A 16,508-nucleotide genomic window follows, 5' to 3' on the forward strand; every position below is an offset into this window, starting at 1 on the left:
ATCTAAACATAAAAAAATAATCGTATGTAATAGGATATAGTATATTTATTTTTAAATTTTTTGGCATAAACACATCTTAATTAAAATCAAAGGGGGCAACTTTTTGTTGTGGTATTTTTATATATATTAACAAACATTTCCTTATTTATTAATGATGGCTTATCCATGTTTCTGAACCCCATCAACTAGTAATGATCCTTCTACATAGGTGTACAAAGAGACATGTCAATATAGCTGCTTTGCATATTGTGGACATGGGAATCCTATACTTTCCTGTCTCAAATAATCCTCTCAGAAATGGCCAATAGCAAATCATCAAATAAACACTACAGAAAATCTCACCTAGTCCACTTCCATTCCTACTCGGAGTTGGCACTGGTGGTTGCAACCCTAATAACTTGATAACCATTGCTGTCAATTGCAACAACAAAATGGTAGTGCCTGGCAAGAAAACTACGGACTCATCGAAGGTGTACCTTCCAGCATCCTTATCATCTAGAACATTTCCTGTTGGGGGTAAGTCTTTCTTTGTTACGTCAAACACAGTTTCAGATATTCTTAACAACTTGAGTAGGACACTAAGAAATGCACAAAAACCAGCATTCATGGATGTTATTCTTGACATCCTTTGATTGTTCCACCACTCTCGAACTGATAACCCTGCTGCCAAATATTCGCATACAGTATATACCTTGTAAATTGCAAAAAATGCAATAGGGATACATATTCCTAGGTCCTGGATTGAGCAAAATACAAGGTTATAATTAACATTCATTTATATATTTTGGAAATAAATATAAACATAATATAACTTAGACCTACGAATTTGGAACTAAACAAAATATAAGGTTGCATCATTATGTGCATATAAATTTATAGCTCTACATACTTGCATATATATATATATAGCACTCATTACATTAATCACTTTTTACTATATTTGTTATTTTAAAAGAAACTGTTGTGTATGATTCCTATAGATAAAATATACAGAGAAATAATAGGAACACCATCTCTTAATATACCAACTATTATTAAGTGGAATTTGTGTAAGATTAAGTAATGATATGAGTTTTACTCTTTATCTGGTGGGGTCTCATTTCACATATATATATAGAGAGAGAGAGAGGTTACAAGTAAATTTTATCTACCAATAAAAAATTATATCACTAATTTATATTTCTCAAATATTAAAAGTATGCATAATTTGTTATATAAGAGATGTTTTTGTAGTTTTCCTAACTAAAAGATAGTAGTAGTACTATATTAAACATCAATTTCAAAGAAAATTGTCTGGACCTTGGAAAAATGAACGATATTATTAGTTTTTGTTTTGTTGATGTATTCTTGTTATTCGTTTGTTTTGTTTTCAACATTTTTTGTATACTAACCTGGGGCAAGAAATTGGAGTTGGTGATGATGCAATATGCAAGGAGACATGCATAACATACTTCAAAGACTGGTTGCAGACCCCAATTGATAATCCACATATATGCTAAGCACTGCCTCAAAGTAAGCTTACGGAAAAGGGAAGAAATAATAGGACAATGCTTGCATATGAAGATTTCAAGCATTCCTGTGGCCCATCTCTTTTGCTGGGCCATTGAAGTTGGGCCACCTCCTGGAGCAAAACCAGTGAAGGGAATTGGGCTTGGTGTACACAATTCTGATCTCCAACCTTTCTCATGTATGGTCAGCCCGGTGAGTACGTCTTCTGATATTGATCCATATATCCAACCCACCTCAAATTTTTTTTAAGAAAAAAACGTCAACTTCATTTCAATCAATTTGACAAAAATCTAATGAGGATTTTTTTTTTCTTTCAAGATAAAATAATGAATTTTGTAGCAGTACTCTTTTTCTAGCATTTTATGACAAAGTAATATCTTAACCTTATGTGTGTATATAGTTGAATAGTGAAGATTGAATTTTTTTTTTAACTTTTTCTTGTTACTAGATATGTCCTTTATACAAACATACACATATTGAAGAAAAGAGTAAATTATATTGACGTCTTTTGAGATTCTTTCAGATTATATACAATACCTTATTTTTTTTAAAATGTTTCTAATAACCTTCCTTAACATGAATTCATGATGTAATTAATATTTTTAAAATAATTAATGGGTTAGTGTAGTGTATAATGAATATCAATGTATTATTTTTTAAACAATTAATGAATTAGTATAGGGGAATAAAAGAAAAGATATCGTGTATAATTTGAAAAAACTTCAAAGTGTAATTTATTTTAAAAAAAATTATTTATTCTTCTTTGGAGTAAATTACAATATTATTTCTTCAAATTTGGTGTAATTACATAATTATTTCATGTTTTTTAATCATTACATTCACATCTCTTTATAGGGGATATTAATGTAAGATTTAAGAGGGAATTGAGAATATCAGTGTAATATTTTCAAACATATAAGAGAGTGTTAATATAATATTTTCAAAATTAAAGGAAAGTTAGTATAAGAAAATTTAAAATGGTGGAATTATGTGTAATTTGATAAAAGTTAAAGGTATATTGATGTAATTTACTCCTTTCTTTATTATATGTAGTTGTATAAACATATATAGTGAAAACTAATTCCAAAAGTTAAATAGTGAAAGAATTGTGCATGTTTAGTTGCATATTTTTAAAGGAATTATTATTGATCTAAAAACTCTCTAAAATATTTATTTTTAAGACCTGTTTGCCCCATCCTGTGCCATATTCATATCCACAACCGGCAACTTGGCTTGCTACGTCAACAACATTCGAAATATTAATATCATTAGGCGAATATATCCTCCCTTTCAAAGCAAAAGCAGCTGATTTCAGAAAATCCTTTGAAGCCCCAAATTTTTCTTTGAATTCCTCGTCTGATATGCCGCTTCCTGAAAAATTGGCTAGAATGTGTAAGATAATAAATAGAAATTAAATTAATAGAGTAAATTATTAGACATGACAATGGGGCAGGACGGGAATGAGTATTGTCTCCCCAGTCCTCAACCCCAACTCCCCAACATATACTCGTACCTGTTCCCAATAGCCGACGGGTTAAATTTTGTTATCCTATCTCCGTACTTGTCGGGTATCGAGTATCTCCGTCCCTAGTTTAGATTTGTAATTATTTTTTTTGTAAAAAAATTATTTTGAAAATCTGATTTTAAAAAAATTGATTATTACACATCTATTTTTAACTAATTGTATTTAGAGAACATTTGTCTACAAAAATCATCAAGAAAAGAATATTAAATTATGTAAAAATTATAAAAAAATTAACAAGTAATTAATAAAATTTTAATAATTTCATGATCGGGACGGGTATGAGAATGAGTATGAGATAGGTAGTGGCATCCCCGTCCCTAACCCAGATTTCGATTAAAAAAGTTAGGTAATTCTCAAATTGTATTTGGTCAACTCGAATATTCTCCGTCAGAATCACAATGGGTTTAAACGGATAACCACGAATACGAGTTTCATTTTCATGTTTATAAACTATGGGCAGTATAGATATGCTTAACATGTTGATCTTTCCATCAAAATAAATTTAACGTTTAAATTAGGTAGGTTATTTTATTTTCAAACCAACTTCTAATCAAAAGTCAACACAAGAGAGTTTTTTTTTTTTTTTTCCTTTGGAAAGCAATAATTTTCCTAAAAACTAATCTAATCAAGCATGCCTCAAAGTATCTCGATCAAGAAGAATGACATGAAAAACGTTCTTAGGTGTATGTACCAGGAGTTATAACCTAAATTAACACACTGTTTATGATCGGAAGACTAAAAAACTAGCAGTTTTAAAGGACAAAATTAATGTCATATTTATTTTATAAGGGTTTATCTATTTGATCCAAGGTTAAAATGGGGTTCAATAATCCCATTTTCAATGATCAATAAAATTTAAACCATTATCTTATTTAAATTCTACCATTAATGCCTTTTTAAGAAAAATCAATTAATGTAATTACTATTATATTTAATGCTTCATTCTTTCTCTAAGCTAAAATTTCATGTATAATATGCATAACACATGTCATATATTTTGCTTTTCATACTCTCTTTTGTTATTTTTATTCTATTAATTTTACAACATACAATATAATATTTTTTTAATTTTTTTTATAACATTTTGTTATAATTATTAATTATAAATTATAAATAAACATTATAATTGTGAAATTATAGATAAAATTATGAAAATTGAAATTAACATTTTTATTATCACGTACATGTCATATTATTTATTAATTTAATAAATAAAGAGTTATATCATAATTGTTAATTACAAGTTGATAATTGGAATTATGCAAAAATGCATAAATATATGTAATAAAATATAAAAAAATAAATCTTAATAATTATTTTTTAATTAATTATAAAAAACTATACTCTTTTTTCACTTAAGATAAATAATTTTAATTTATTTTAAAACTAGAAAAAATAATTTTAATTTATTAATCTGAATTAGTATGTAAAATTATCTTAAAAAAATTCAATGCCTCACAACTTCAAGGGTGAAAGTAATAGTATATAATAATTAACTAATTTTAATAATTAAATTTTAAAAAAATAATAGTGAGGAAGTAAAATAATTCTTTTAGAATTACTCTTGTAGTAATTTATCTCCTTAAAACATAAATATATCTTTGTCTAGTAACAAGTACCCTTTTCCAATTGAAATCAATGAAAATATAAATATATCTCTGTATAGTAACAAAGTACCCTTTTCAATGTTATCCGGAGAACGACCATAAATAACTTTTCTTCTATGGAAGCAGTTTGTTCCCCCGTAGAAAGGTCCTTGCAGTCCAGCTAATCCGGGCGCCAAGTTCTGCATTATTTAGAAAGGGAATTTTATTTTGAGAAGTGAGGAATTGACTTATAAAACTTATATATGCTAGTAAAAAAGTTTAATATTTTGTGACAGCACATATATTTATCTTTGTAGCGTAAAGAGTTTTCTTCTATAAAGATTAATGTTTAATAACGATCACCTTGAACAAAATTGTCATCTGGTTCCCAAAAGGATCGTCCTTCAATGTAGCATAGAATTGTTGGGGACATTGAACAAACGCAACTTCTTTTTCTCCCTTGGGATCAAGCAAAATGCTCAACGCATGCAGAACAATCTTTGGATTACTTACAATCATGTCACAATCCACGTTCAACATAAAGGGAGCGTTGGTTATCAACCCAGAAACTCTTGTCTGAAATATAATTGACGAAGTTGAATTAAAGTAAAGAATATGTATGACTGAAAAGGTGCTAGTAGTTTATGTTGAAAAACATATGGCAGAGATAATAAAAATGAAAAAGAAGTTAAAAACTGGATATGCTAGTGCATACAATAAGCTAACCATGTGACTTTAGTACTTTAAATTGAACTAAACTAACCAAAGTATATATAGTTTGATAAAGTGAGATTCACATTTGAGAAATTAAACTAAAAAAACTCAGATTATTCTCACCAACACATTCATGGCACCGGCTTTGAAATGATGGGGCTGTTTTGGCCTCTTCTCTCTAGATATGTAGATTAAATGAGGCAATCCATCTGCAAGGCTTTCATTGTTCTCCCATATAACCTTACAAATTCATAAATGTAAGATATATATGTTTTATTAAATACGTTTTCTTTTTATTTCTTACTAGTATAGGACAGAATAAGATGAATAAAGATAATATATACAACTTTAATATATTTTTATCGAGAAATGATCAAATTACATTATTCTATAATTTGATATATAATATAATTTTTATTAATCCAATAATTGAGTTACATTTATATATTATCGAGATTGTATATGTTAAATTTTGTTTAAATTAAATAATATTTAGAAGTTAATCAAATTATTTATATTTTAATATATTTTAAAAAATTTATATTATATCAATTTTAATTTATATGAACGAAATGACAAATAATTTTGAATTAATATGAAATTTTATACATATAATCTATGCGAAAGAAATTTTCAATCAAATAATAAATTTTTAAAAAAATTATTTAATTAAAAGTTGTTGAATGATATAATAATTGACTAAAATTACACGGTGTAATTTTATCATTTCTTTTTTTGTTTCTTATAAATTTAATTTTATTTACTTTCAATTTTTTTATTTTCTTATTTTGATAATCATCAAAATTTATAATTCTGATCATTATCGAAAAAAATTATCATTACTTAATGTGACATACAACACGAAATATATGTCATGAAATGTAACATGAAATTAATGATTAGATACATATTATGTTATATGAATTATTTTAAAAAAATTATGAAAATTAAAATTTATATATTTTTAAAAGATTTAAATAAAAAATATATTTATAAGGACTAAAAAATATTTTAGTCCAATAACACTGATATGTTAGTATGTTACATTGTTACTAACAACAGCCTAATATATATTGTAGCATATGAATATCTGAGATACTTAGTGTAACAATACTATTTATCTGTATACTAGTTTTTTTTTCACCATAAACAAATCAAAATAAAAAAAACACTATTGAAAAACAATTATGACAAGATAAACCAGATATATAATGTAAATGAATACTGAAAGAATAACATTTATTATTGGTATCGTCCAAAACTTCAGCACACGTGATGTAAATAATGGAGTATGTAGTAGCCTTGTAGTTATATATACCTGGATTATGGACGGATGGTTTGTCCTCTCAGTGTTTGAGAAAGTCGCAAATTCTCCAAGACATGGATTTGATTTTGTAAAAGAATCCAAGTCTATTTTGCGGCTAAGTTGATCATACATATCCTGCCAAGTGCCAACACACAACGAGGCAAAACCGTTTAGAAGTTTATACATGGTGAAAGAAAACCTAAGTTAAATTAATAATTTAGTTCTTATGTAAAAACTTGAATATGAGATTTTTTAATTCAAAATATCTACAATAAAAAATAATCTCACGTGCATGACCGGACTGAAAATTATTAATTTAACCATAAAACTTTTATAGATTGCTTCTATTTCTTTGTCCTTTGTCCTCAACTTTTATATAAAATTTACTATATATCTATTTTTTTTAAAGGAATAGATATATTATATATCTATGTATATAACATTATGATATAATTATGGAACTTACCTTCATTTTTAACCATTCTTGTTTGAACTTTGGCGTGTTGTTGGCTGTGGAGACCTCAGGTTTGTCAAAGAAATATCTGAGTGGAGCTCTAACTTGGACTTCGTACTTCTTACAAAAAGGTACCCAAAATTTTGCAAATTTAGAGGCTTCCTGAAGAGCGTAGAAGGTAAGAGGGGAGCAACCATCATCAGAAACATAACAAGCTAGCTTGTGAGCTGGGTAATCAAGTGCCAACAGAGATAACACAGTGTTCACTGTGATAATCGGTGGTTCAAGTTCAGGATCTGCTGTTGTCACAAACAAGTCCACTGGCGGAAGCTCTTGCACACTGCTCACAAAACTCACCAATGATCAGCATCAAATTAAAGGAATACATGCACAATCAATTATAACAATGAATGCATTATACACTAAAAAAAAATTCCATATATTTTGGCTTGTCCAGTTGTTCCTTGTTATTAGTTCAGCATGGCACCAGTTAGTGTAAATATTATGAGTTAATTAGGAGTATATGATTCACTAGGTCAGCCTAGTGGTGGGAGATTAGAGTAGCATGCATGAGGTCATATGTTTCAACTTGTGCGATTAAATCGTATAAAAATAAATAAATAAATTACATTGATAGTAAATCATATATATATATATATATACCATATAAACTTAATATTTATGCCAGCAATCGGTTTTTAGCAAAGGGAGTAAATAATTAGATACCTTTGCAAGAGACGATCTGGGTAGGTTTTGGTTACTGCTGGACTCCATTCAGTGGTTAGGGCTAAAAACCAAGAGATGGTGAACCACGACTCACATAAAAAGGCAACAAACCAAGGGAAAGAGTAGTTGTTGATAGAGATAACACGGTAACCAAGCAACCATAAGAGGAGGACTGAAAGCAAGCTTTCCGTTACCCTTTTGTAATTGTGCTTGTACCAGAATTTCTCATAGAGGGGCAGAGAGTTTTGGTTGGCCATTGAAAACTAAGGTGATACGTAAAAGGTGTGTGTATATGATAATATATTATCATCAACCAAGGTGTTATTTATAACAAATAAATGGATTTTTTTATCATCAAAATTAATAAATGGATGTTCTGCCTTTGCTCATAAAAAAAAAACTTAGTTGATCCCCCTTTCAAGTAAGAGACAAAAAATGACAACATTTACTGGCTGGTCCTAGATGCTTCTTTGTTGTTATTATTATGCCAGAAGCTCAATTATTGGAGGTTTTATTGTTAGTTTGTTTGCACCCATTTTCTACTTACTTGTCATTGGTCATCTAGAGGTTTTAGAATCCCATATATACGTATATAAAAGATACAAAGCAAGAGATCGTTACATGTCACTCAAAAAATGTGATAAAATTAGGTACATAAATTATTAGCCACGATTGTTCAACACAAGATATATGGTCCATTTGTTATATAGAAACACACACTAGGCGATGTAGTAGTGGCAGGCATGCAGGACAGCTAGAGGTTATATAGAAACACACACTTTGCGGTCCATATAAGTTTTCAAAAGTATTCAGACCTCACGGGTCACAAATTGTTGCTAAAAGGGATTGATCAAAGACGTATATAGCATATATATCCTCCACCTCTATTTTGATGCAAGATTTTCTTTCATGTTGGGCATACTTTATTCTCAATTAAGGAAAAAATGCACTAATAAATACGTAACAAAAACAACATTTATTTCTAATTTATTTTCCAAACAAACAAAAGTAACAAAATATGTAAGAGAAACTAGTTGCCAAAGTGACTTCCCTTCTATACACAAATGACCAACGAAAACAATATATTTAGACCTAACTTGTCATTAATTAAGATTCGTTTAGAAAAAGTTGAAGTGCAATGAATCACAAGTATATATGCCAATACTGTGCATTTAACCTCTTTCATTTTCTGCCGATTCAAATATTTTTTTTCACGTAATTTCACCCCTCGCGATTTCTTAACTAGCCTTAACTACATAGTAAATTGAGATATTTTGGGTAAATTCCAAATAACACACTGTTATTCAGATCGTTGTCTCAACTACTCCCATGTGGTTTAAAGGAATCATTTTGCTTGCATGTGAGTTATCTGTTAATTAAACTTACACATTTGAATAACATTGTCAAAATAATAAGAGTTGGTGATGGAGAATTAACTACTATTTGAAGTTTTGAACACTAATTGCAAATTTTGTAACCAAGAATTTTCATGAGATAAGTTGCACATGTAACATGATCGAGGTAAGTTTATGGTTTAATCGTACACGAGATAAATTGACGAGTTGCAAGGGTGGCTTCTAGGCATTTCTTGCAGTGTAATGACCTTTTTTTCTTTTAAATTTTTTTGGCATAAAATATAGAACAAACTGCAAAATGCAAAGAAAGAGAGAGAAAATTTAAGGTAAAATAAGTTGATATAAAATGGGAGCATTTGTCTAATTTCTGGACAGTTTTTATATATAACTATAGATAATTAAAGAGAAAAATGGTGATGCTATCATATATGAGTTAGCCTGTCGCTTTGTTGATGCACGAGTCATACAAATGACGGCAAGCAATTAGAGGTTTTTTAAAAATAATTTATTGCTTTCAAGTCCTTAAAATACTTAAGTTTTTCTCACTTTTAAAGATCCTTATTAGCTTATGAGACTTGTTTCACTATTATAAAATTACTTTTCTAATACGGTAAAAAACAAGATACAACAATGGTCGTTGACCGTCGTAGAAACTCACAAAAGTTAAACCTTTTAACGACAGGTAAAAAATACCGTCTTAGAAAGGAAGCAACTTTCAAAGACAGTGATTACGTCAACATCATCTTTGAAAGTAAGATTTCTAAGACGGTATTTACGTAAACATAGTCTTACAATGTTTACTTTTAAAGATGATATTTACGTAAGCACCGTTCTTGAATTAAATATTATTTTTAATTATTCATATTTTTTCTGAATGATATCCCATCAGAAAAAATATAAATAATTAAAAATAATTTATATTAACATGATTGTAATTAATATTAATAGTAAAATTTATTTATTAAATAAATATTTAAATGATAGATTAAATCAAAATACGAGGTTCACAAATTATTTATATTTATTTTATCATTTAAATATTAATTTTATAAATAAATTTTAATATTAATTACAAGAGATTAACAAAATAAAAATTCCCTAAACAATTTCATACAAAATACAAGTTATTATAATTTTTTATATAAAGTTATTATAATTCCTAAGACAAATTCTTAAATTAAATAATTATTTTTTAGAAAAATTAAGAGGACCAAGTACCTCGTCTTTGACAGGATTGATGATATTATCTCTTACAACATACATAAAGAGAAGTTGAACAAACAAAAAAACACTACAAGAAATATTTAAAAATTCCACAAATTAGTATTTATAGATTTTAAACTGAAATTTAAAAAAACAAAAAAAGACTACATAAAACTAACTAATCTAAGTCATCAAATATTTGTTAAACAAGTAAGAAGGAGAGCAAATAACAATGACAAATCATACCGAAGAAAAACTAGTGAAGAGTTCGACTCAAGGCTAACTTAAGAGATTTTTTAATTAGGATTATGTGTAGTTACACTTTTGCTCAAAATTGCATCCAGAAATGTAACAACAACATGGCCCTATTGACACTAACCATATAAAATGACTCACATTCATCACTCAGAAAAACCAGTTTGGTTAGCTGCAGTGGACAATGAAAAGTTGTGAGTAAAATAGTCCTACCTGATCCAATGTGCAACACTTCCTAATCAATCCAACAAGGTAATTTTCACTCAGTTGTTCTTTAAGCTTCTTGAGGCCCTGTTTTGCTTTTGAGAGTTCCTCAGCGCGTCCTGTACCACAAACTCAAAGGCATTAATTACAGAGAACTCCACCAAAATATAAATATACAAGCATCTTGCTTGGATGCCGTAATAAGATAGCAATTAAGTATAAAATAGAGGTATCATATTTTTGCAATTTATCATATTGAAAGAATTCCCAAATAGAATACAAAAAATTCACATTTAACGGTTAGGATGAGTAGATGTTAATTTTTTTTTTAAAAAAACCTTATTAATCTATTAATGAAATGTAAAAATAAGGTTAATTGAGTGTGAGGATAAGAATTAAACTCCCACTCATCAAAAGGTGTACTTTAGGAAGAAAAAGGCAAGGGCAGCAGGGCATTAGAGGCAGATGAGCACAAAGAAGGAAACATGGGTAGGGATCACTTTGAGGGTCTATCTATTAAGATTGGTTAGTTACAATTAGCCAGTGTTATCAATAAACACGTAAATAAGTAAATATCCATGAAACTAAATGAAAATTTACATGATAATTGATTATTAGTTAAGTAAGGGCAGAGGGTTAGTCAACAAAATGACAAACATGCTTACACAGAGCTGTAGTTTTCATTATTTCCTAAACTAACTCTACAAAACAAGAAATAAAGTGAAAATATAAATTGTTTTCTCAAATTTCATAGTATATTATTGACAACAACGAAGAAGGTAAGATTGAATACTTTCAAATGATTTATCAGTTGAAGCAGTCTCTCTTCTGTAGTTTCCTTTTTCTCATTCTCCTCCTCTAGAATAATGGATTTAGAATCTCCATATGCTGCAATTTAAATCTTGTAAGATGCAATTTTATGATAGTAAGAGAAATAAAAAATTGATCAATTTAAAAGTAAAAAACAAAGACTAAGGGATGTTATGCAATATTATCATGTTATGTAAAAATTATTAATTTCATTATAGACATTCATAAGTTAAGCATGTATAAAGTGCACATGGCTAAAACTTGCAAATGCTTACTTCCAAAAGAGTGCAATCACAATCAACAAAAAGTTTATACAAATTATTCATCTTTTCAATCAACTTATTTCTATCAGCCACTTTGAGAGCCAAACCATCAACAACTTTGGCAACACCTTCATCAGTAATTCCTTCAAAAACATCAATAGGTACCTACTAGAAAGAAAGAGTACATCAAGTATATCTTGCAAAAAAGACTGCTAAGGTGAAAAATATATACTTTCCCTTTCTAATTTATTAGTCCTATTATACAGTTTATTTGAATTTATATAAGGCTTAAATTTATTTTTTCCAGATAAATTAGTGTTTCTCCATTTATAATTTTTATAAGTTTCTTTTTTTAATTTTAATATCTATAAGTTGATATTTTTCCAATTTTAGCTTCTCTGATTTTTTTCATTTATAATTCTTGTAAGTTTGTAATTTTTTAATTTTAATTCAATTAAGATTCTAACATTTTCATGACTTATAAGTTCGTACTTAAAAAAAATTAAAATTAAAAAATATAAATAGAGATTGTAGAACTCACTCTGTAGCCAATTGGTTGCAAATATAAATAAAGTGCTAGTAACAAGCTACAAATAATCCCATAAGTTAGAAGCTAATCAATATTAAACAACGTCATGAGTATAAGAAAGTGCTAGTAACAAGCCACACACCATCGTAGTTAAATCTGGCCATTTTCTTTTCATTATCAGTCTCTCCCCGTAGTCTCAAACTAGATTCAAGCCTTGCAGCATTCAGTGCATCAGCTAACACAATAAAGTAATTAAGATCAAGAAATTATTGTTGTGTCTATTTGAAGAAAAGAAAATAATGACTTTCAATAGGATTTTTCACCACATTTATGTTATTTAGGGACATAAAATAGTCTAGAGCAAATTACATATATTTCAGTGAATGTCAATGGAAGTGATACATAATAACCTTAGCTAAAAAGTAATTAAATAAACAATAATTAATTCTTTGAATGTAAATTCTAAATTATAAGTGACATGCATTTAGATAATAATCAATGAAAGTTTTATTTGATGTGTAGAATTACAATTTTTTGCAATCATTATAAAGCCTAGAGACATATAGATAATTTCTACATTTTAAGTCCTTGTTCATGTGAAAAGCATGGCTCTGTGCATATGGTTCAGCCAATACAGAGTATGAGAGTTATGCAAGGTTTTGACCATAGATACTAGAATCATTCAATATTAAATTGCATACCCAATTGTGTATCAAATTGACCATATATAAAGGCTTGTAATATAATTCCAAACAACAACAATAGCCTTGGTCAGATATCAATAGTAGTAATTTTCTTTGGTTTGGATCATGGCAGCATTTGTGATACCCTCTACCCTTACAATTATAACTAACTAATTAAATAAATCATACAAAATTTAATTAAAAGATTATAAACACATAATAATAAAAGAAGGAAAAAAAACATGCAAAATTAATTAATAATTTTTCTTTTTAAACACATTTAATTTAAATCAATTCAAAAGGATAAAGGTTCACATCCACTTAGTAAAAATATAATAGAATTTTTTTTAATAAAAGGTAAGATTATCCCGACTCAAAACAAGGTCGTCCACTCTAAATAAATAATAAAAAGAAACTAAAGTAGAAAAGTATAACGCAATTATATCATTCAGTAAATCATAACATGTGAAAATCATAATATGCGAAGTAAAATCCTATGCCCCAATGTCACACTTATCAGAGCATATCCTTATCACAGACTAAGTCTCTCCATCTCTAGCATGTAACTCATCATATGAAGGCTCACCTGAAACAAAGTGGCAATCAGCCCAAACACAAACACACACCGAGAGTGAGTTATCACATTCGTATATAATAAAATATTAGAGCATGTGAAACATATAATACTTAAAGCTGAATTTATATAAATAACATTACTGCACAAAATCGCACACATTATTCCCACCCATTCAAGTTTATACACTCCATAAAATAACATCAACCACAATTGTTAACTCAATGAAATTCAAACACAAGCGTTATGCAACAATTATACTAAGACTCAAGCCTATATGCAATGTGGTACCATGTCAGTGAAAAACAACACTGGGGCGCTTAGGAGTACATGACAAAGCACACCACACAATGGGTATACTCGGTCACTCTCACTAAGTAACATCATAAGGTGACCAGTCAGGGTTACTCTGTTTTACGAGAATGCTCCAACCACATGGGATCAACATGGGCTTAAAGGAGCACTCAAACCGAGTATCTTTACGCCCAAGGCCTAGACTCCGAAGAATCTGTTTGGGCCTCACCTTCCTGATTCAGGTCCAACCCCTAAAATATTTTTTTTTACATGCAGACACTGTTTATGAGTTATATAATACCCACGACCTCACTCTTATATTTCAAACATATTTAACAAATTGCGCTATAGTTTAACCCTTCAGGATCCTAACTAGGAATCCTACAATTTCCTTTAACACTGCGCATAAAAGTTCTCTCAAGGTAAACATTGGTCAGGTTACTGTATAACTCATAACTCACATGACAAGTAATATCACTACAAATATCAATCACACACTCATTCACAACCATATTTTATGTCTAAAGTTTAACATTTCACACTTTAACTAATTACAAATATACTCAACAATTAAATAATAATGTATCATAATAATAATAACATACAATATTTAACTTCAAGGCTTATAAACAAGTAACTATAAAATACACATAAAATATATATATAAGTATATTATATTCAATATATATATATATATATATATATATAACATATAAAAAGTATTAAATATATATTAATATAAAATAATCACAATAATATCAAATATATCATTAAGTAAATACAAATTATATATATAACAATAAAATATATATACTCATATTGATTTCTATGAACAACATGTATACCTATATTCTAAATATATTTCAACTAAGTTACCAACATCAAGAAAATGCCTAATTACAATGTGAATACAACTTTAGTTAATTTCTTTTAATGATTTTAGCCAATTCAATTATCCAACAATCCCTACACATATGAATTTCATGACGAGAAATCACCCAAGTGAAATAAAATATAAAGTTTGTAAAAAAAAAATAGTATCAATATATATGTACACGTATACACTGCGGTGTGAAAAAAAAAATAAAAAAAAATAAAAAGAACAAGATTGAAAGGCCAACATATCTAGTATAAACAAAATCACCACCACACAATTTTTATGCTAATTATAAGGAATTCTAATTCCTAAGGTACACACCTAACACATGAACACATCAATTCTACAACAAACTCGCAACAAAACACCAATTGATTCATCAAACACACTCAATCCGCAATTAAACATGAAAACATAATTAAATTCATAAACACCCCAAAATAACCCAAAATTGACCCTCTAGGGATCCCTACACATGTTCATTCTAATTCTCAAGCGTGAGTAACTCATCCCTTACCTCGAGGTAGTCGCTTAAATGTTCTCTGTTAGCAATGGTGGCATCTCTGGTGCTCTCTAGAGCTCCTCCTCTGGTTGCTCTGTTAGGGTTCTTGTGCGTCAGAAAAGAAAAAGGGACAGAAGTGTTTTGTAAAAGCTACTCTAGGTTAACATTTGGTTTATATAGTGGAGATTTATGACCTAATTATATTTTTTTTACTTATTTATTTATTAACTTATTACTGTATTATTTATTTATTAACAGTTACGGCTGTTACAATTCCACCCCCCTAAAAAAAAGGTTTTGTCCCTGAAACTTACCAGTATCGAATAAGGTAGGATATGCATCACGCATCTGACCCTCTAGTTCCCAGGTGGCATCCTCGCCCGAAGCACTTCCCCATACTACTTTGACCAAGGGAATCTCTTTCCCCCTTAGCTGCTTAACCATACGATCGTCGATCCTCAGTGGTTGTGTTTCATATGTCAAGTTCTCTTTCACTTGGACATTGTCCAATTTGATCACGTGCGACGGATCATGGACATATTTTCTGAGCTGAGAGATATGAAAGACACCGTGGAGATTTGAGAGAGACGGTGGCAAAGCCACCTAATACGCAACTGGGCCGACACACTTTAGGATTTCAAAGGGACCAATGAATCTAGATGTGAGCTTACGGGACTTCAACGCCCTACCAACCCCAGTCCACGGAGTGACTCTCAGAAATACATGATCACCTATAGCAAATTCAAGATCCTTTCTTCTCTTATCATAGTAGCTCTTTTGCCTACTTTGGGCTGCTCTCATCCTTTCTTGGATCAACTTAACCTTTTCAGTGGTCTGCTGAACTACCTCAGGTCCTAAGGCAATGCTCTCACTGGAATCTACCCAACATAAAGGTGTCCTACATCTTCTACCATACAATGCCTCGTAAGGCGCCATACCTATTTATTTATTAACTTATTACTGTATTACTGTATTATTTATTTATTTATTTATTTATTAACTTATTACTGTGTTATTTATTTATTAATAGTTACGACTGTTATAGCATTAGCATGAAGCATCTCTCTGCCTTAGAAATGAAGAAATTTCTTTTCCATAACAAACATAATTATACCTAAATACTTATTCATTGACATATT

The 16,508-nt window shown here is 29.2% G+C and overlaps 2 protein-coding genes across 3 annotated transcripts; both read right to left on the reverse strand.

The window, feature by feature from the left end:
• Positions 1-126: 126 nt before the first annotated feature.
• LOC114380073 (cellulose synthase-like protein H1) lies at positions 127-8,113 on the reverse strand. Of its 2 annotated transcripts, XM_028338993.1 has the most exons (9): positions 7,821-8,113; positions 7,107-7,434; positions 6,653-6,775; positions 5,458-5,574; positions 4,984-5,196; positions 4,712-4,820; positions 2,693-2,880; positions 1,392-1,742; positions 127-736 (listed from the first exon to the last, which is right to left on the reverse strand). In XM_028338993.1, the coding sequence occupies exons 1-9, from the start codon at positions 8,075-8,077 to the stop codon at positions 182-184; spliced, it is 2,241 nt and encodes a 746-aa protein (XP_028194794.1). In that variant the 5' UTR covers positions 8,078-8,113; the 3' UTR covers positions 127-181. The 2 variants fall into 2 exon arrangements, with proteins under 2 accessions (XP_028194794.1, XP_028194795.1); XM_028338994.1 differs by lacking the exon at positions 5,458-5,574.
• Positions 8,114-10,896: 2,783 nt separating this feature from the next.
• Positions 10,897-16,305, reverse strand: LOC114380343. The gene is made up of 5 exons (XM_028339347.1): positions 16,063-16,305; positions 15,684-15,972; positions 12,571-12,674; positions 11,923-12,075; positions 10,897-10,956 (listed from the first exon to the last, which is right to left on the reverse strand). Exons 1-5 carry the CDS (start codon positions 16,303-16,305, stop codon positions 10,897-10,899), a joined length of 849 nt encoding a protein of 282 aa, XP_028195148.1.
• Positions 16,306-16,508: the final 203 nt, after the last annotated feature.

Source organism: Glycine soja, chromosome 12 (genome assembly GCF_004193775.1).
Source record: "Glycine soja cultivar W05 chromosome 12, ASM419377v2, whole genome shotgun sequence".
NCBI classification, from domain to species: domain Eukaryota; kingdom Viridiplantae; phylum Streptophyta; class Magnoliopsida; order Fabales; family Fabaceae; genus Glycine; species Glycine soja.